The sequence below is a fragment of the Anabrus simplex genome, chromosome 11, assembly GCF_040414725.1.
Source record: "Anabrus simplex isolate iqAnaSimp1 chromosome 11, ASM4041472v1, whole genome shotgun sequence".
Taxonomy (NCBI): Eukaryota; Metazoa; Arthropoda; class Insecta; order Orthoptera; family Tettigoniidae; genus Anabrus; species Anabrus simplex.
In genome coordinates this window covers 69,020,873-69,042,190 of record NC_090275.1, presented here as the reverse complement: position 1 = coordinate 69,042,190, position 21,318 = coordinate 69,020,873, and the positions used below count along the sequence as shown (strand labels likewise).

The following is a 21,318-nucleotide window of genomic DNA, read 5'->3' as shown; positions in this document are numbered from 1 at the left end:
CCACAATTTTGACATCATGTTTCGTGGCCGCGTGTAGTACGCCACTGCTTGTAGACATGTTGAACAGTCCTCTGCGAAACACCAACAAATACAGCAACTTCATGCACCGTATGGCTATAGGCACGGTCAAACACGATTGCCCCTTTTTGCCACTCTGCCACAATCTTACATCTACCCATGTTGACGTAGACTGTCCGCTTGAAGCATCAATGTGTCACTGATCGTTACTACCTTATACTAACGTAGAGGCAGCGCGCGTGCGGCTGAGCACGGGATTCCTTCTCTTGACTTAACGATCCACCTGTGCATGCACATTAGGGTTACTATTTTTTGTCCGGTGAACTTAAATTCGTCGACCTTTTACATACATTTACATACCGCCGTTGTACGACATAGAGGATATATTTTATCCGATGAATCCTCGATCATGGGTTTGAATGGTCGATTGTCTACCTCCAATCAACAGAGGGAACTAATAGTTGAGCTGACCTACAAAAGTGTCATCGTTGTGCTGGTTACCATTGGTTAACATTTTACGTGACCATCAAGTAAATGATAACATTAAATATACACAAATCATAAAGTATTATTATATCATCCTGTTGAAATCCAAGCCTACATGATTTAATCTGTCTCAGTCCAACATGAATCCAACGGTGTCCGGTCATTTGCGGTATACATGTGCCCACTCACAGAAATCCCTCAGCAGTCATAGTAGATTTGCGGTCGATGCAGCATGGGTTGGGCCGCATTAGCTTAATTTCCTGATATCGCCACTAACCTGCCTGGGCTCCTACTCGCTCCTTCTAGAGCAACATTCTTCTCTCCCGGGCATTATGTAGAGACTGATACCTTCAGCCAAAAACACCATTCTCTGTTGTAAGTATTTACTCTTGTGTGCTGTAATGGATTGGACAGTTACTAACAAGACAAACCGTTGTGCACATTGCAAAGGTTATATGTGCAGAAAGTATTGGGAAAGTCAATATGAAGTCGTCACATGGGTGTGTCTGGAAGAGAAAAACAAGTCATGTAATATTTTTGGAAACATACAATTCTGCAATAACAAAGTATAAATCATCCCAATTTATATTTTGTTGAAAGTTGGATTAGATGAGATGACAGGTTTTTTTGTAACAATGTCTTTAAATTGACGCACGGATGAAACACGTTTACAAACGGGCACATTTTGCGTTCCATCTGCGATAAAAAATATTAAAATAATTACAAATCCAAAACCTAACGTAAAATAAACTTAAAATGAAACGAGCAGAATTATAACGTCATTGAATTTTCTGTTTTGGTTATTCAATGATCGACCTACAAACTCGAGTACACATAATAATTTGGTCAACAGTAAATTATATGTTTAAAATGCTGATTTCCATCACACTTCATCCAGAATGTTGATCTAGAATGAGCGAGTAGGAGCTCAGGCAGGTTAGCGGGGATACCCGGAGATTAAGCTAATGAGACCCGCCCCCTGCTGCAGTGACCGCAAATCTCCTGTGACTGCAGGGGAATTTCTGTGATTGGGCACAAGTTTATCTCGGTGACCGCAAATTTCCACTGACCGCAAAGATCCGGCAACGAATCTAACAACTTTTCTTCAGTTTCAATAACCTGTCATTACCTCATGTGTCTTTCTTCCCTTGCTTCCCCTATTTTATGCTTATTCTTTCGTATCTTCCCTTTGTATCAAGCAAGCAATTGGAAACTCGTTATATATAATGAACATCAATACAATTCGCAGAAATACTGTATATCTAGAGTATATTGACTGATGTTTGTCAAGATGGTATAAAATTGCTTAAAAACCATATCTGTAGCGTTTATTGCCATTGCTCAAAAGGATAGAGTGCCTCATATTATTATTTCCTCTTACTGTCAAAACCCAACTCTTGAAAATTAGACTTCAAACAAAAGCTCATAATTAGGTTTGGATCCTATTAAATTAGGGTAAAGTGGGGTGTGTTAGTGCAGGGTCCGAGCGGTCACTCATGTTCCAGGGGATCGGCAGTCTGTTCAGTGCGCTCAAAGTGGTTCGATTGCTGCGCCTTGGGCGAGTGGTACGCAAGTTGGACCGCTATCTGGAATACGGGGCTGCCATGTTGATATTACTCCTATGCTTCTATATGCTTGTTGCACACTGGCTGGCGTGCATATGGTACTCGATAGGGCGCTCTGATGCCGACAATGGAGTGCAGTATTCATGGCTCTGGAAACTGGCCAATGTTACTCAATCACCCTACTCCTATATCTGGACCAACGACTCTACGTCCCCTGAGTTGATCAACGGGCCCAGCAGGAAGACCATGTACGTCACAGCCCTCTACTTCACCATGACCTGCATGACTAGCGTCGGATTTGGCAACGTTGCAGCCGAGACAGACAATGAGAAGATCTTCACCATCTGCATGATGATCATCGCAGGTAAGATTTCAATTTCAAATGTCATAGATATTAGTGATCAGTGTTATCTATAAACATTCAAGCACTTTACACCTTTTTAGTCGTAAAATTACCTGCGTTTCGCCCCAGTGTGGCAGTAGGCTCATAAGTTGTATTGCCACACCTTATTTTTGAGTGTTTTATATTCTTTGCTCAGAAAGTGTCACAAACCAAAAACACTGTTCATTTTGATATATCCACAGACCAGCCAGAAGACATAGATAGGGAAAAGAAGCTGATATATGAACCGACCGTAACTTACTATGAATATGAATTTGATTGAAGGACATTGAAGTGATAGAATTAATTCTAGGATCTCGACGGCCTATTCCTCGATCCATTGTGAATTTTTGGAAGCAGTTTAATTAGACGTTCCAGAACTGCTAAGTATTTCTTTTCTAGCTTTACGAGGTTCTATTCCATTGCTCAGAAATCATTGGCACATGCTATAACTCTTTGTCATTTAAGGACATTATAAGAATAATGTAATCAACAAAATGATCATAGTAATCCGAAATTATACATTACTTTCATTTATCTGTTATGCTTTGTTCGTTATGGCCACCTTCAACCGAGGGAAGTTTTGTAATTATACACTGATCATCCAGAATATTATGACTACCTACCTACTGTCGATACAAACCCGTCCAGACGATAGCTGCGTCACCTGGCGAGAAATGACAGCTTGTGAGACACATGCACGATACATGTGGTACCAGTGAGCGTGCTGTTCATGTGTAGAATGAGGAAAGCGCGCGATTTATCTGAGTTTAACCGAGGGCAGATTTTGATAGCCCTAAGGCTCGGCACGAATATTTCGGAAACTGCACGACTTGTCAGTTTTCGAGGAGTGCTGTGGTGAGTGTCTTCAACACGTGGTGAAACCAAGAAGAAACCATGCCCAGACGTCGAGGGGTTGAAGGCCACCCCTAATTACAGATGTCGGACGTCGTAGGTTGGAAAAACAGGTAAAACAAGACAGGTGGCGAACTGTAGCGGAACTAACATCAGACTTTAATGCTGGGTGGAGTACAAGTGTGTCTGAGCACACAGTGCACCGAACACTCTTAGGGATGAAAATCCGCAACCGACGACCCAGGTATGTGAAAATGTTAACACCACGACATCTGCAAGTACGACTGAAGTGGGCACGTAGCCATCGTCACTGGACCTTGGCGCAGTGTCAGATCGTTACATGATCTGATTAATCCCGATACTTTCTTCATCATACCGACGGGAGTGTCTGAATCCATCGTCTTCCATGGGAACAGCTTCTTGACACCAGTACTGCGGGGCAGAGACAAGCTGGCGGCGGCTCATTCACGTGGGAAACATTCACGTGGTTATCCATGGGTCCAGTGGAGCGCTTTCAAGGCACCTTGACGGCCGAGAAGTATCGTACACTGGTTGTAGACCACGTACACCCCTTTATTACGATCATGTTTCCCAATGGCAGTGACATTTTTCATCAAGATAATGCGCTATGTCACAAGGCCAGGAGTGTCATGGCGAGTTGAATTTGATATGCTGGCCCCCACCTCACCAGATCTTAACTCGATCGAACACATCTGGGGTGTGATTGAACGTGGCGTCAGAACTCTTCGCTTCCCTCCACGAAATTTACGAGTATTAGGTGACGTGTGTGTGCAGAAGTGGTGCAACTCCACCCAGCGACCTACCAAGGCCTCATTGCTTCCATGCCAAGACGCGTCGCAGCTGTTATCCGTGCCAAAGGTGAACATACCAGCTATTAGGTAGGTGGTCATAATGTTCTGGCTGATCAGTGTATCAATCGTTCCGTAATTCTCATCAATATACCATTCCATGCGAGGCCTAATCCTTGCATCTAGGACGATTATCCCTTCACTATAAAATTGTAGTTGTGGTGGGTATTGTTTTAAGAGGAAGGATAACTGGGCAACCACCTATTAATAACACTAATCAGAAAGGAGGTAGAAATAAATCACATAATTGGTAGAAAGAAAGTATTGGAAAATAAAGGTGAGGGCCACGAAGGGCATGAAACTGAAGGACTACTAAGCCTCGCAAATCTAATGCCATGGGAATTGTGAGAAAACAAAAGTTGGTCAAGGGAGGTCGAATAGGAAAGGTAAAGGGAAGGATGAATGCTCAGATGGAATTCAAGGTGACAAATTGTGGGCAAATATTCATTTATATATATATATATATATATATACACACATTACACATCACATCTGCTCCTGCGCCCGCTGCGCAAAGTGGCAACCCCATAACAATCTTGTTAAACTTACTCTTTATCTGTTATAACCTCCCGCATTCTTTCTCAACCCTCGAGATCTCTACCCAGATAGAATTTTACTCTTCACCACTGCATTAAATACCATTCTTTGTATGCCATAATCTACACCCCGATATATATTTTCCTCTATCCTAATTATTGAGAGTGCTGCTTGTCCATTTCATTTGGCTCGCCTAATTTGATCGGCCCAACTACCATTTCTACGTATCATCAACCTCAGATACTTCAATTTCTCCACCACCTCTATTTCTTCCCCATGTATTATCCACTTCCTCCCGCGTTTCTTTTCGTTACCATTCCTACATACCATCACCTTCGTCTTGCTACTGTTGATCTTCAATGACCATTTCTTCGCAAAATTGCAAACCTCATTTAAACTCCTTTTGCAAGCCTCTAGCAGTCAACATCAGTAATAGTACGTCATCAGCAAAAATTAACCTTGGGATTTCTTGTGTCACCACAACTGGACAGGCCCATTTCCCTCCCCGTGACCACCAAATAGGTCGTTTATAAATAACAAGAGAAGAATTAGCGACAGAAATATTCATTTATAGGAAGAGGGATTACGGAATATAATAATATATCAAGGAAAATATTCAATAAATGTCCAAGTTCTTCGAAATCATTTAGGAAAAGTCTAGGTAAACATTTTCTAGTAAATCTGCCACTTGGGAGATCAACGGTGATTGATTTTTGATTTTGAGGTATGAGGAGGCAATGGCCGATGCAGTTGTAGGCCCGGTGGTTACCAACCCCTTGTCTCAAGTCGAAATCTGTTGGAGATTACTCCTTATCAATAGATTTTGCATCCCATTCACAGGCTTGAATCATATATTTTTGATCTGCAGTTCCAGTCAGATGTGTTGCTCACAAATCGAAGAAATCAAGACACAACCTTCAAAACAACCTAACATAATGTATAAATCCAAAATGAAGGCTATCACAATTCATGCCACTTCCTGTTAAGATAATGTGACACGAACCTTCCATAGGGTTGTCAATTATCCGGTTTTTAACTGGAAATTCCTATTTTTAGGGAAATTGTCGGTCTCTTGTTACACGTTTCACCAGGTGTCAAATCTCCGGTGATGAAAAGATTTAATTTTCAGATGCCATTAATCTGTGTATAGTGCAGGCCGTATTTTCAATTAACTACCAACAATTAATTCTACGATCAAGTGTTCAGCGCTAGGGAGCAAGTGTGGACAGACGTGAGAAGGAGAATGGACCTTCACTCAGTCAGGTCTGAACTTTTGGAAATCATTAATTTCGACATGTTATACAGTGATTTTGTCAGATATGCTAAGAATCGCCCCTATATTATGACGACTGTACATGGTTTCTCAAAGAATAACACAATTTTATATTGTAGCCAATTTCTGCAACACTTCAAGTGATAATACGTATGTTAAAAAATCTTATGTATTGATGTTTAATTTGAATTATTATTTGTTCAATAATAAATATCAGATAGGTAGGTATTTCCTTGTATTTTCACGTTGTTGTTTGAGTCATTACTTCATATACTGGTTTGATACAGTTCTCCATACCACCCTATCCGGTGCTAACCCTTTCATTTCGACATAACTACTACATCCTATATCTGCTCTAATCTGCTTGTCATATTCGTACCTTGGTCTACCCCTACCGTACTTTCCAGCTACACTTCCCTCAAGAACGAACCGTACAAGACCTGGTGTCTTAAGATATGACCTATCAGTCTATGTCTCCTCCTGGTCAAATTTAGCCAAATCGATCTCTCACCAATTCGATTAATTATCTTTTGATTCGTGATTCGATCTACCCATCCCACCTTCAGCATCCTTTTGTAACATTTCAAAAGCTTCTATTCTCATTCTTTCTGAAGTTATCATCCATGTTTCACTTCCATATAATGTCATGCTCCAGACGAAAGACTTCAAAGACATGTTTCTAATTCTTATATAAATGTTCGAGGTGAACAAATTTATTTTCTTAAGAAACAATGTCATCAGCAAATCTCAGAGTTTGGATTTCCTCTCCTTGGTTTGAGATTCCCCTTCCAAATTCTTCTTTGATTTCCTGTACCGCCTGTTCTATATAATCATTGGAAAGGAGATAGGAAAAATTGCAGTCTTGCCTCACTCCTTTCTGGATTGCTGCTTCTTTTTCATAGCCATCGATTCTTATCTGTGCAAAGTATATATATCGCACACGATATTCTTTACTAGGGCATTATGCTTTATTGTATTTTTTGTTACGTGTTTTTTAAAAAGTAGACTAGCTCTTTGTGAAGTCTGGTCTTTCTATTCAGCGAAATAGTCCTGGGTATTTATAAATATTCCGATGTTTTAATAATACTATTCACTGGAAAGCCTCAATGGCTCGGTGGCACCGCGCCGGCCTCTCACTGCTTGGTTCAAATCCCGGTCACTTCATATGAGATTTGTGCTGGATAAAGCAGAGGTGGGGCAGGTTTTTCTCCGGGTACTCCGGTTTTCCCTGTCATCTTTCATTCCAGCAACACTCTCCTATATCATTTCATTTCATCTATCAGTCATTAACCATTGCCCCAGAGGAGTACGACAGATTTCGGCAGGTGGCACAATTCTATCCTCATCGTTAGATGGGGCTTCATTCATTCCATTTCTGACCCGGCTGAAACTGGAACGAGACTATAGATTTTCATTTTAAGTAATAATATTTACAAGTGGTTCCCTTAATTTATTCTCGTTTTTTATCTTCTATTTAGGACACACACATGTATGAAATTTTACTAGCACTAACGTGTGCCGTAAACTCACAAATTTCTTTGACTTTACGACATGTATGTAATTTAAATAATATATGAAAACTCTTGTCTTGAATATATCTTGGGTCATGTATTCCAGCACTGCTGTACGCCACCATCTTCGGTCACGTGACCACCATCATTCAACAGATGACGTCAGCTACGGCGAAGTACCACGACATGCTGAACAATGTGCGCGAGTTCATGAAGCTCCATGAGGTACCAAAAGCGCTGTCCGAACGGGTTATGGACTACGTGGTGTCCACTTGGGCTATGACCAAGGGTTTGGATACCGACAAGGTAAAGTATATTTTGGCCTTACAGGTGCCTTCTCAGTAACAAGTTGTTTCATGCACCTTTACTTCCGAACCAACATCATCGTGTGGGTAAGGTTGCAATATTGCTTTCTCGGAACCCTTCCATTTTTCTCTCTGATTAAAGTTATATAAAGGACGGTTGCCCAGTTACACTTCCTCTTAAAACCACCACCACCACCACCACCACCACCACCACCACCACCACCACCACCACCTGGCGAACAGCTTGGATTTCATGGCAGAATGGAATGCGAATTTCCCTGATCTCTCCCTTTCTCCTTTAAACTCAAGTACGGTGAGAGAAGCAGTATCACGGAACTAGTCATTCATCAGAGAATATTTATTTAATTTTTAGTATGTATACATTTAATTGAGCCTCTGTGGCTCAGGCGGCAGCGTACCGGTCTCTCACCTCTGGGTTCCGTGGACCAAATTCCTGTCACTCCATGTGACAAAGCGGAGGCCGGACAGGTTTATATCCGGATAGTCCGGGTTTCCCTGTCACTTTTCATTCCAGCTACACTCTCCCAAATCATATAATTTCATCTTTTCAGTCATTAATAATTTCCCCAGAGCAGCGCGACTGGCATCGACAGCCGGCACAATTCCTATTCTCGTCGCCAGATATAGGCTTACTTCATTACATTCCTGACCCGATCAAACGACTGGAAACGGTCTGGGGATATTTATTTTGCAACTCTAACGATTAGATTTAATTTATTTTCGAAATAACATGCATTATGACTACCAATATATTTCCATAGTTTAAATTTAGAACGAGTAAATCCTAATCTCCATACTCATTTGAATGGTTTTAGAGAAAGCAGTGGTAAAGAATTATTTGGTTATTTCTTTCAACAAACAGAATCCAAAATATAAAATCAATGTTCAAAATAAAATGGAATACCTAATTTAACATATTTTAAATGTGTTTCACTTCATTAGGTTATATTAGTATCGTGAACGTTATTTACTAAATATTTACGAGGGTCGAGTCATAAGTCATGGCAACTAATTTTTTTCTCGTGAACAGAAGACAACACGGAAAATCTTAGATATTCATTTGTAAATATAGGGCATGTACTTATGCATAGTGCCTGAAGACAAATTCTGACTTCAGGAGATTCCCGTAGGAAAGTAACAGAACACAGGCCATTGGTAAACATTGTTTTATTATGGTATAGACAGCAAATACACAAGACTACGTACTAAGGACAGGTCTCCAATGGTTACAGACCTTCCAAATAATCACCCAAGCTTTCCACTGTGCGTTGCCAGCGGTGGGGCATGCGCTGAATACCATTCGCTGCATGTGTATCGCTAACGTGTGACACCTCTCTCCGAAATGCACTGGCGTGCATTTCTGCCGCGGAGAACGGCTATTTTAATTTACGATCGTTGCTCCTGCTTGTTGACTTCCATTTTGTAACGCTCTCTCTCACACACTGAACTTGGGGGCATGTTTAAATAAACACTGTTGTTTACATACACCATCTAGTGGCAGGATACGCAAGTACATACCGTACATTTCTAAATGCATATTTTAGATTTTCCGTGTTTTCTCCTGTTCGCGAGGAAAAGTATTTACGTATTTATTTATTTATTTATTTATTTATTTATTTATTTATTTATTTATTTATTTATTTATTTATTTATTTATTTATTTATTTATTTATTTATTTATTTATTTATTTATTTATTTATTTTAGTGCCGGGAAAGTCCGGGGACAGGTTCGGCTCGTCGGCGCGGGTCTTCCTATTTGACTCTGGGAGCGGGATGGTGATGATGGGGTACGGAGAGGGTGAAATTCAGTGTCGGCACATAGGCTAATCCTGTTGAATAATACCAGTGGATCTTCTCTAGGCATAACGTCTCCATCCGACGGACGAATCACCGTCAACCGCGTCATATGCCCTCACTCCATAACGAACACTGCAAAGAGGTTTTTGGTACCCAATCTGGTTATTATCAATTTTATACCAAAATTTCCCCTTCCGTACCGGGCAGTATTATGATGGTGAACATGTTTTTCACCGACGGGACTCGAATCGGAAATCCACGATGTCAGACGGTAAAGTCCTGATACCTAAACTGTCATTACCACCAGGCGCGATATTAGTGAACTAACATATTCGTATATTGTGAGGAGAAAGTTTTATATAATGTAGATGTTGGCACAAGTTATACCGCAGATGTGAAGAACATTATCAGGTTAATTAATATTTATTTTCTATTGTATCCATACTATAAATCTATTCTTGAATATGCTCTTCCGTTATATTTTCGGTATTTCTAGAACTAATACAAGTTAACCGCAATAGTTTTGAGGTGAGAAAGTATTTGTTATGCCAAAATCTCAGCGAGTTTCGTGGAAACCCTTGAATATTTCCAAAATAAGTCTACATTAGACAGAACTCAAGATATTTCCTCCTTTGACCCTGGTAGAATTGGAGACAATTCGCAAGTGGCGCTCGTAGTGGCGAAACCTGGTAACTTGGTGCCAAATTCAAACATCAATGCAACTTCGTGTACTGAAATTGGTAAATAAATTACGTCTAGAGAGAAAGTATTATATAGAAATAAACATCAAAGTTGCTGAAGTAATTCTGGATAAAGAAAAAATAACTCTTTAATTTGATGTTATTTAAAGACATAAGTGAGATAAATATTCAGGATATTGAAATGTACCTACTATTGTTAAAGGGCTTTATTGTTCATTCATTCATTACTTTTTTACTTAGCATTTCTACCTGAATACTTATGGTTATGTGTTTTCTTTTTGTCATTTAGTAAGATTGTATCAGTACATTAAGGCACTTATCATTAAACAGATTGGGATAATCCTTTCACACATAACTCAGTGAATTAAAATTTTAGAGCTACATTATTTCACTTTTTAAAAATGGAATTCGACGACAAATTTGGGCATATATTCATTTAAAGGAAGTTCCGACTCCTTGGCTGAATGGTCAGCGTTGAGACCTTGAGTTCAAAGTGTCACGGTTCGATTCCCGACCGGGTCCGGCTTGGGAACTGGGTGTTCGTGTTTATCCAAACACTCTCCTCTTCATATTCATACAATACACTACACTACCAATCGTTATGGAAACACGCATTAGTAATTACATCCCATCATAGGGGGTTGGCGTCAGGAAGGGCATCCGGTCGAAAAACAGGGACAGATCATTATGTCCGACACAGTTCGTACTCGCTGCTCCACAAATGTGCAAATATCAGTGGAAGAAGAGGAAGTAGAAGAAGAAGAAGAAGAAGAAGGAAATTCACTTATAGGAAGGGGAATCAGGGACTGGAATATTTTATCAAGAGAAACGTTCTGTAAATCTCAAAGTTTTTGAATTCATTTAAGAAAAGACTAGGTAAGCAATTGACAGGGATTATAGGCCTACCACCAAGGTGACAGCCTTAAATGAATGTGATTGATTGATTGATTGATTGATTGATTGATTGATTGATTGATTGATTGATTGATTGATTGATTGATTGATTGATTGATTGATTGATTGATTGATTGATTGATTGATTGATTGATTGATTCTCAAAAAAGGGCACAAAAGAAGAATAAAATCATTAAAATATTATCGATTGTTACGCTTTGTGGAAAATTTACGTAAAAATTGAGGAACAATTGCATTACACTCTGGTATCCTTAAATGTACAGTCAAGGATGTCTAAAGTCGCTGACTTGTAAGTGATCCGGAAAGATCTGACAGCTATTATGAAGCTTATTCCCCCCCCCTCCCCCCACTTTTCTTGTACACTTCATCAAAGTAAATTTTCTGACATTTCTAAAGCCACTGATCACACTTATAACAATAACACATCGTTATTGGAGTTCTGTTGATCTTAAGGGGACACTATAGTGAAATTTCATGAATTTCGAGGAAAATATCAAAATTGGGTTTAGAACTCTAAAAAATACCCTGATATGTGTTCTTTCGAAAAATGCTTTTATTTTCTAAATGCCGCCATTTTTAAAATCCACAGCGCCTCATTTGAATGGCGATGCGCTAGCATTTAACTGCCCCATGCTCTACTGGACACTCTCCTCCTGTTGCTGCTTTCCTTTTTTTTTTTTTTTTTTTTTTTTTTTACGTCGCACCAACCCAGATATGTCTTATGGCGACGGTGGGAGAGGAAAGGCCTAGGAAGTGGAAGGAAGTGGCCGTGGCCTTAATTAAGGTACAGCCCCGGCATTTGCCTGGTGTGAAGATGGGAAACCACGGAAAACCATCTTCAGGGCTGCCGACAGTATGGCTCGAACCCACTATCTCCCGATTACTGGATACTGGTCGCACTTAAGCGACCTTTCCGTTTCTTACGTCTCTCTCATTTGGATTTCAAATGTAATCTAAGAATTGAGTAGGAGATGTGGTATTCTGTATGATGTAGTTTTAGGAATAATGCCAACATATCAGAGACTTGCATCAGATGCACTTATACACAGGTGCACGAAATGGAAGACACAAAACCCAAATGAGAGCCTTCACAGTGTTCTTTGGAATAAATGTCCAAAAGAAGTATTTTTTACTAGGAATAAACTTCAGCTTAGTATTGTGAGTTCTGTGAGTGAGTTCAATATGGGGTGTGTTAGAACACGTGAAGTCCTTTAGTCCATCAGAGGGAAGCCAGTACCAACTTTTGTTGTGGACATCAGTCACCAGCGAGACCGTCCGACTCGTTGGCTGAACGGTCAGCGTCGTGGCCTTCAGTTCAGAGGGTCCCGGGTTCGATTCCCGGCCGAGTCGGGGATTTTAACCTTAATTGGTTAATTCCAATGGCACGGTGGCTGGGTGTATGTGTTGTCTTCATCATCATTTCATCCTCATCACAACGCGCAGGTCGCCTACTGGAGTCAAATAGAAAGACCTGCACCTGGCGAGCCGAATCCGTGCTGGGATATCCCGGCATTAAAAGCCATACGACATTTCATTTTTTCATTGTGCAGGACAGTTTTAAAGCGAGTGAAGTTGCATTTTTTATTTTGCATTTTATGGCTTAGCAAAATCTTCATGATTTCTTTCAGAAAAATAATCCCTTATCATGCAATTTTTGTCTGATGTAGGTGACATTTTACACAGTAGTAGTCAAATAGTTCGTGCATATATGTCAGTGTGCATTTTGATGTTTAAGTTGATATAATTCTTTTTTTGACCTACCAAATGTTGTGTGTACCCCTTTGTTTTTAATTAAACATTACATTTTAAAAATATTCTACAGGCCAATATATTTCTTAAACAACAAATTGTGACACTGATGTTTGTTGGCATAACTATACAGCATATTTTTGCAACATTTGGTGCCAAATGGAAAAACATTGTGATGCAGGGGACTTTTTTTAACGATGTTGGTAAAAGGAACGTAAAAAAATTCCTACTCGAAAAGTTCTATAGGTAAAATATTGAAAATTGGTTGTATTACTATATGTGACGAGTTACAACTCAGAAACAAAACTGGTAACAATTCATTGAAAAATATAGAAGTTAGAAATTTCACTATAGTGTCCCCTTAAACTAGTTAAAATAAGAGTAGTATAGATATAAATGTGAACCTCCGTGGCTCAGGCGGCAGCGCGCCGCCCTCTCACCGCTGGGTTCCGTGATTCAAATCCCGGTCACTCAATGTGAGATTTGTGCTGGACAAAGCGGAGGCGGCACAGTTTTTCTCCGGGTACTCCGGTTTTCCCTGTCATATTTAATTCCAGCAACACTCTCCAATATCATTTCATTTCATCTGTCATTCATTAATCATTGCCCCAAAGGAGTGCGACAGGCTTCGGCACCGGCACAATTCCTATCCTCGCTGCTAGATGGGGGCTTCATTTATTTCATCCCTGACCGAGTTGAATGACTGGAAACAGGCTGTGGATTTTCATAGACAGAAATATAGGAAGTATTACAAAATGCTTTGTCACTGGAAAAATATGTGTATATATAAACAAAATCTCTACTAACGCTTTCTTTTCACGAGGGAAATGGAGGAAAGACAGTGAGTTCTTCTGCCCTTTATAATGATTGCAGCCAAACACACCACATATCTTCCCACTCATGTTGAATGATCATGATCACACTCATACTTGAGAGGCATATTTTCTAAAAGGTTTTCACTTCAAATTTCTTTTTAGTATTTCGTCCACATGCATTGCAGTACTTGAAAATAATCGAATGGCATGAGCAGAAAGAATTCATTAAAAGAAGTACAACCGAGCTCGATAGCTGCAATCGCTTAAGTGCGGCCAGTATCCAGTATTCGGGAGATAGTAGGTTCGAACCCCAGTGCCGGCAGCGCTGAAGATGGTTTCCTTGTTTGCCATTTTCACACCAGGCAAATGTTGGGGCTGTTCCTTAATTAACGCCACAGCCCCTTCCTCCCCACTCCTAGCCCTTTCCTGTCCCATCGTCGCCATAAGACCTATCTGTGTCGGTGCGACGTAAAGGAACTTGTAAAAAACAAAAAAATAGTACCATAGCTAATTAAAGGTATGTTCCGTGAACCTTTTATTATACGTGTCCTTTCGTTTTTTCATTACTTTCTCATGGTGAAAATAGCGCCTTTTGTACTGAGACTCCTCGATTGCCTTCTGATTTTAACTCACTCCAAATACATAAATAATAAAAAAATCTCCCTAACTAATCCACGTTGTTATGATAGTGAAGGTTTCTCAAGGCCAAACTGCTAGATAGTGCTCATGTCGCTGTTCGTCGGTGTCTCGTAGACTGACCTCTACTGGCTGAAAAGTAGAGTTTGGTCAAGAGAAGGACAAGATAACGCTTTACTCTTTCTGTAGTTGTGCCGTCCATCACCAAAGATTCGTTATATTAACAAGACAATAATAATAATAATAATAATAATAATAATAATAATAATAATAATAATAATAATAAACTGTGGACATATGATGAGGAATTTGAACTTGGAAAAACACTTATAGCCTATTATCTCAAAATTTGTTAACATTCGTAATTTTTTTCTTATTTTAAATGTAAGACTATATTGAAAAGTCTAATAATTATTAGTGTTGCCCGGCTCCATGGCTAAATGGTTAGCGTACTGGCCTTTGATCACAGGGGTCCTGGGTTCGATTCCCGGCACTAAAAACCATACGCCATTTCATTTCATTTCATTTCATTATTAGTGTTATCATATGATGCTAAGTTGAAAATTAAAGAAATATCGTAGTAAAGCTTCAAAGGGTACAAGTTGCATAAATGCATTACAACCTCCAAGTAAGTAACTTACTATTGATTGTAAAATAATTCGCATAAACGAAGTATTAGCTGATTAATTGTTCTGATATTGCTCCAAAGTCTCTGCATACATCGTACTTAAAATAGAGGAAACAAGCCTAAAATCTCCACCACATGATGAATAACTTTATTTTAAATCTTGCGTTCCTATAATAATATGACCGAAAATACAGGAATATGGTATTTATTGAATGAAATCCCAAGACACGCAATTTACGTGCAAATAGTCTGCTAGTCTGCAAATATCATGGAATAGTCACCTAATAGCGAGTGGGGCCTCCTCTGGCCCTGCGAACTGCAGTGAAACGCCGTGGAAGTGAGTCGACAAGTCCCTGGTAGTCCTCTGGACGCAGCTGACACCAAATCGTTTGCAGAGCGGCCGCCAATGCTGGTCTGTTCGTGGGTGCAGAATCCATGGCACGGAGCCTGCGTTCCAGGACATCCAAGATATGCCCGATAGGGTTCATATCGGGGCTCCTGGGTGACCATGGCAGTCGTTGGACCTCCGCTGCACGTTCCTGGAACCATTTCTGGGCGACGTGGGAGCGATGTGGCGGCGCGTTATCATCTTGAAACACCGCAGGACCGCCTGGGCGCTGGAAGGCCAAAAGTGGCTGGAGATGGTCTCCGAGCAGCTCAACATACCGCGTACCATTCAAAGTCTCTTCCAGAACAACTAAGGGGCCCATTCGATACCAGGAAAATGCACCCCAGACCATAACAGACACACCAGCGCCCTGAACCACACCTTGGAGGCAGGCGACATCCATCGCTTCATGTGGTCTGCGCCATACACGGTGCCTCACATCGGCATGGTGCAGTTGAAATCGTGATTCGTCCGACCATATCACGTTACGCCATTGTTCCAGCGTCCATCCCTGGTGACTGGCGACAAATGCTCGTCGTTGTGCCCGATGACGTTGGATTAACAGTGGCACCCATGTGCGGCGCCGGCTCCCATACCCCATAGAACCCATGTTCCTATGGATTGTCCACTGGGAGACGTGTCTAGCACGGCCTGTGTTGAATTGAGCCGTGGTTTGTTGCATTTTTGCCCGTCTGTCACTATTGAAAATCCGTCTCAGATGTCGCCGGTCACGGTCATCGAGGGTGGCTGGACGGCCTGTCGTTCGTCTGTTGTGGACGGTGACACCCGCATTCTACCATTCGCGATACACCCTGGACACGGTTGATCGTGTGAAGCCGAATTTCGCACCACTTCCGAAATGGCACTTCCCATCCGTCGGGCACCGACCACCATACCCCGTTCGAACGGTGTCAGCTCACGACGACGTTCCATGTTACACCTGTCACATGCACAGCCACTGCTCACAAGGTCTCCTGTACAACTGCCGCTGGCACAGGGCGAGTGGGGTGCGTAGACAACACACCTGCGCATCAGTGCTCCGCTATCCCATGACATTTGCTCAGTCAGTGTACATCCTTTGTTATATCTTGATAACCTTAGCCATAATCGAAACTCCCTTTGTACGTGACCGACCAAAGCATATTCTTATGGCCCACTTAACATCTTACCAATTATCAGCCGGACTGAGTGGCTCAGACGGTTGAGGTGCTGGCCTTCTGACCCCCAACTTGGCAGGTTCGATCCTGGTTCAGTTCGATGGTATTTGAAGGTGCTTAAATACGCCAGTTCCGTATCTTCAGATGTACCGGCATGTAAAAGAACTCCCGCGGGACAAAATTCCGGCACATCGGCCTTTCCGAACACCGTAAAAACAGTCAGTGGGACGTAAAGCCAATAATAATATTATTATTCCGAAGGGCTTTGTTTTGTTGAAACCGAGCTGATATATTCAATGCAAATCTGGAAGCAGTGGGTCAACTCTGAGTACAAATGGGAATACGTGTGAGAATCAATACAGAGCAAAAGACAATCTGGCAGCATCTCAAAATAGCTGAGTTTGCAATCAGTTGGTTTCGGAACGCGTTACGGGCTTCATAAGATAGTCTACATCGTCCCCTTACAGACAAAGTATTGCAAGTGTCAAAATGAACAAAAGTTCATATCGATGGAAATGTCTTCGTAAAGAGCCTTAACCGCCAACACAATTCATTCCCGAGTTTTTACTAGTCAAACTCGTACCATCGTAAACAACAAGGTATCGTAGAAAAACCTTAAGCGCCGTGGTAGCAACTGTAAGCGACACTATCGGAAGTGTTATTTGTTGATTCGGATACAGTACTCTAACAAGCCATTGTTGGGGTTACGTTGTATTTAGTAGTGCATCATTTATCTGTGTTTTGACTGTTCGACTGTGTTGATCATCAGAATTAGTAGTGCTCTGATTCAGTCATCAGTGATCTGCATTTAAGACGTCGCCCAGGTGGCAGATAACCTATCAGTTGTTTACCTAGTCGTTTCTTAAATTACTGCAAATAACTTGGAAATTTATTGAACATCTCTCTTTGTAAATATATTATTCCATTTCCCAATTTCCATCCCCATAAATGAATATTTTCCGCAGTTTGGCCTCTCGAATTCTAATTTTATCTTTCCTACCTTTTAGAAACTCCACTCAAGCTTATTCTCTACTAATGGCATTCCATGTCTTCTCTCCACCAACACCCCGGAACGTATCACTTATCCAAGCAGCTCTCTCCTTACTCCAAAGTCTTCCCAGCCCAAAGTTCCCAAAATGTCCGTGGCACCATTATTTTGTTAGAAATCACCGAGAACAAAATGGTTCTGCTTTCCTTTGGATCCCTCCCAGTTCTCGTGTCAAGAAATCCTGGTGTAGGCTCCAACTGCTGTCTTACCAGAGACTTATAAGCCCTCTACTTTATAGTCTTACTACAACTACAAAATACTCTCATAACCATATGAAGGTATAACGGCTCCTGGATCCACTGCTCAAACCTCAAACTTCCTATAGTAGGTCCTGCCAAATTCTGAATTAGATTATGTGTCGATGAACTTGACTAGGCTAGAAATGAGAGTGTGTGTGAAAACGTATTCCAAAAATCTGCAATTATTTCACGTTCCCTATTACTTGACAAAACCGCTTGATCTTATACCGTGAAGTTTAGGAACGTTATTTAATTAATTTGTGGAAATACCTATATTCGAATCAAGTGTCGGTATTAATAAAAATATTTTTCGAAACCTCTCCGACATCCCATACAGGACTCGCCTTCTTAAATAAAGCCTGACAAAATTCCGTGAGCTTGTATTCTTGGATATATGGAAACATGTATCATCTTAGTTTAGTAGTATTTTTTTCAGTGTTAATACTCTTTCCACAATCTCAGTGCCAGATCATTTGCGAACCCACTCACCTAAGCCACATGTTCTGTATTACCACATTTCAAAAACTTATACTCTCATTCCATTCCAGTTATTGTCCACGGTTCGCTCTCATACGCATACTTTAGTATACAGAGTGGTTCTGTGGTGGTGGTGGTAGTGATGATGATGATGATGATGATGATGATGATGATGATGCATACTTTCAGGGACTCTGGATAAGGGTACGTGCATAAATTTGAGACATGAAACCGCGGTCCGGAAACTCCTCAGTCGCTGGGTATAAGACAAAATTATTCTGGAATATTTATGGACGTTGGATTTAAGAATAAACTGGTGATCTTTGTGTAGAGATGTAATACCTGTATTTACTAAAGTCGAAGACTGAATCAAATGCATTTTTGACCGTTTATGTATTACATCATGTGAAAGCTAAATAATCTAGAAATGGAAAATAGGCTGTAAGTTTTATCTTTTTTTGCTGTGGAATGGCAGTTTATAGGAAAGTCTAAAAACGAAAAGTTAATACGCACACAGATGAATAAATACGCAGTCGAATAACAATATTATAATCAGCTGCTTGTACTAGATAGTTCATTAATTGCCTTCTTTCAAAATTGCGACCACTTTATTTACAACCGTCGTAGTATTCAGCAGCCCAAAAATAAATTCTCAAATTCCTCCATTGACTCCCGTTCACCAACTTTCCTTGGTGACAAACAGTGGGAAGGACCAATTGTCATCGCTTTACTAGAAGAGTTCTTACTTCGCGTCTGTCACACAAATATCAAGGAAGACCATTCGGACCAACTGATAAGAATTTCCGGTCAAGAAAAGGAAGTATTAAATAGGTGTTTTCATGATATCATTAAAAGTCATGTAATACTAGCTTCTACTTGCGGCTTAACTGCGCAGTCATAGTTTGCAACATAAAGTAATATTTCAAACACTGGATAGAATACAAATATATGGCGTACATGTTACCTGCTCCACTGGCGATGGAACAAAGGTTCAGAAAGCCGTTAGTGGCTAAAATATTTTGTTATATATGCTCATAAAGACTGTATAGTGTTCAATATATTGTACTAAACGGTCAGTCTGTGAAAAATGGCTTTTATACAGGGTTATTCATCTAAGTTGTCCTCCTCAAATATTTCCTGATCCGTTAAAGATATAGACATTATGTTTTCAATTTAATTAATTGTATTAAGGGGCTCATAAAACACTGCCCAATTCGTCTCCATCACGCACGTAATTGAGAATAAACCGGTAGCAATTTTTTTAATGAGACTATACTAATTTCAACCAATAGAACAACTAAGAATCGAGTGGCAAGTTCAGTGATGTGCTTCTTTTGCAAATCTGGCGAGTACTTTTGGAAATATTAAAAGGTTTCAGATGTGAAGGCATGAGACAGAAAGAGATGCGCCACTCACTGTGATGCTGCGTGACTCACGTTGTGTTGATAAACACATACCTCGCTCTTACCTCGAGCGGCTCCGAGAAACAACAGTATGATGTACAGCATTTCGGAGTTAACAAAACTTTTGTTTCATTGACGTTGAATCGGAAAGAGGCAAGATAATACAGTGAAACTGTAATACTTCAAGCGCTTTATTGTCCTTCTCATGAGTGTACAGTATAAACTTCAAAATCCAACGAATGATAAGCCCATTGGAAAGAAATAGATGCAAAAATCAACGGGAAACTTTATTGTTATGCTCTTTGGTTCTCCTTAAAGCCAACATGTAAGATCGATGTACTTACAGCAAGTAGTGGTCGAGCCGAGAATAAATTAGTGCTGGTATATTAGAAAACACCACTGTTTAGTAACTTTGGTTCAGTTATTCCTGTTTCTAGGAGCATTGCTTCATTTCCCTCTTTCCAACCACCTTCATCGTACAGTCGTTCAAAACGTGGTTGGGATATACGTGTTTGTCCAAAAGCCGTGAGTCATGCAGCATCAGAGCGAGTGGCTCATCGCTTCCTGTCTAATGCCCACACATATGGAACCCTTTAATATCTTCGAAAGCACTCATCAGATTTTCAAAATAAGCACATCACTGAACTTGTCGCTCGATTCTTAATTGTTCTATTGGTGAAATTAGTATAGTCCCTTTTAAAAAACAAAGATCATACCCGCTTCTTGGTAATTATGTGTGTAATGGAGGCGTATTGGACAGTATTTTATGAGCTCCTGAATACAATTAAGAGTTTTGAAAGAGAGTTTCTTTATTTTTAAGGGATCGAAAGATATTTGAGGTGGACAACTTAGCTGAATAAACCTGTATATTACTATAATTTTGGCTCATGTAAGTGAGTTACAGTACCAATGTCAACACTCTCGTGTAACATCTGCTAACATGTTCCAGGTACTCAACTACTGCCCCAAGGACATGAAGGCTGATATCTGCGTTCACTTGAACCGTAAGGTGTTCAATGAGCATCCAGCGTTCCGCCTAGCCAGTGATGGATGCTTGAGAGCACTCGCCATGCATTTCACCATGTCCCATTCGGCGCCAGGAGATCTGCTGTATCACACAGGAGAGTCAATTGACAGTCTCTGCTTCATTGTCACTGGTTCCTTGGAAGTCATCCAGGATGACGAGGTGGTGGCTATTCTAGGTATGCTGTGGATTTCCTAACAGCAGCTGATTTACATAAAGGTTTCCCCGGTTGTTGTATGTCAAATGTTACTGCATCCGCAGTAATATAACGACAGCTCCAGAATTTATCTAAAGGAAATCTGGAGTTCAAGTTGTAATTATTTTCACTATTTAGGGAATAACCACAAAATTAAGAGCCCGGAATTTTAGGCATTAACAGGTTGGAAAACAAACTTACTGAAGTGAGTAAAAAGTATACACTAGACCGTATAACGATTATGCTAGGAGATTTGCATAAAAATCAGGAGTACGGCCTGTTAGAAACCCCCTAGCATTTATGTTACTCTCGCAACATTACG

At 40.5% G+C, this 21,318-nt stretch overlaps 1 protein-coding gene across 1 annotated transcript in view; it reads left to right on the top strand.

Annotated features, from left to right (window-relative positions):
* Positions 1 to 21,318, top strand: part of eag (ether a go-go) — a 356,951-nt gene that overhangs the window by 318,707 nt on the left and 16,926 nt on the right. Inside the window, exons 8-10 of the mRNA XM_068229611.1 lie at positions 2,010 to 2,433; positions 7,603 to 7,802; positions 20,726 to 20,978. Coding sequence (XP_068085712.1) covers positions 2,010 to 2,433; positions 7,603 to 7,802; positions 20,726 to 20,978 — 877 coding nt within the window. The remainder of the gene's footprint in view (positions 1 to 2,009; positions 2,434 to 7,602; positions 7,803 to 20,725; positions 20,979 to 21,318) is intronic.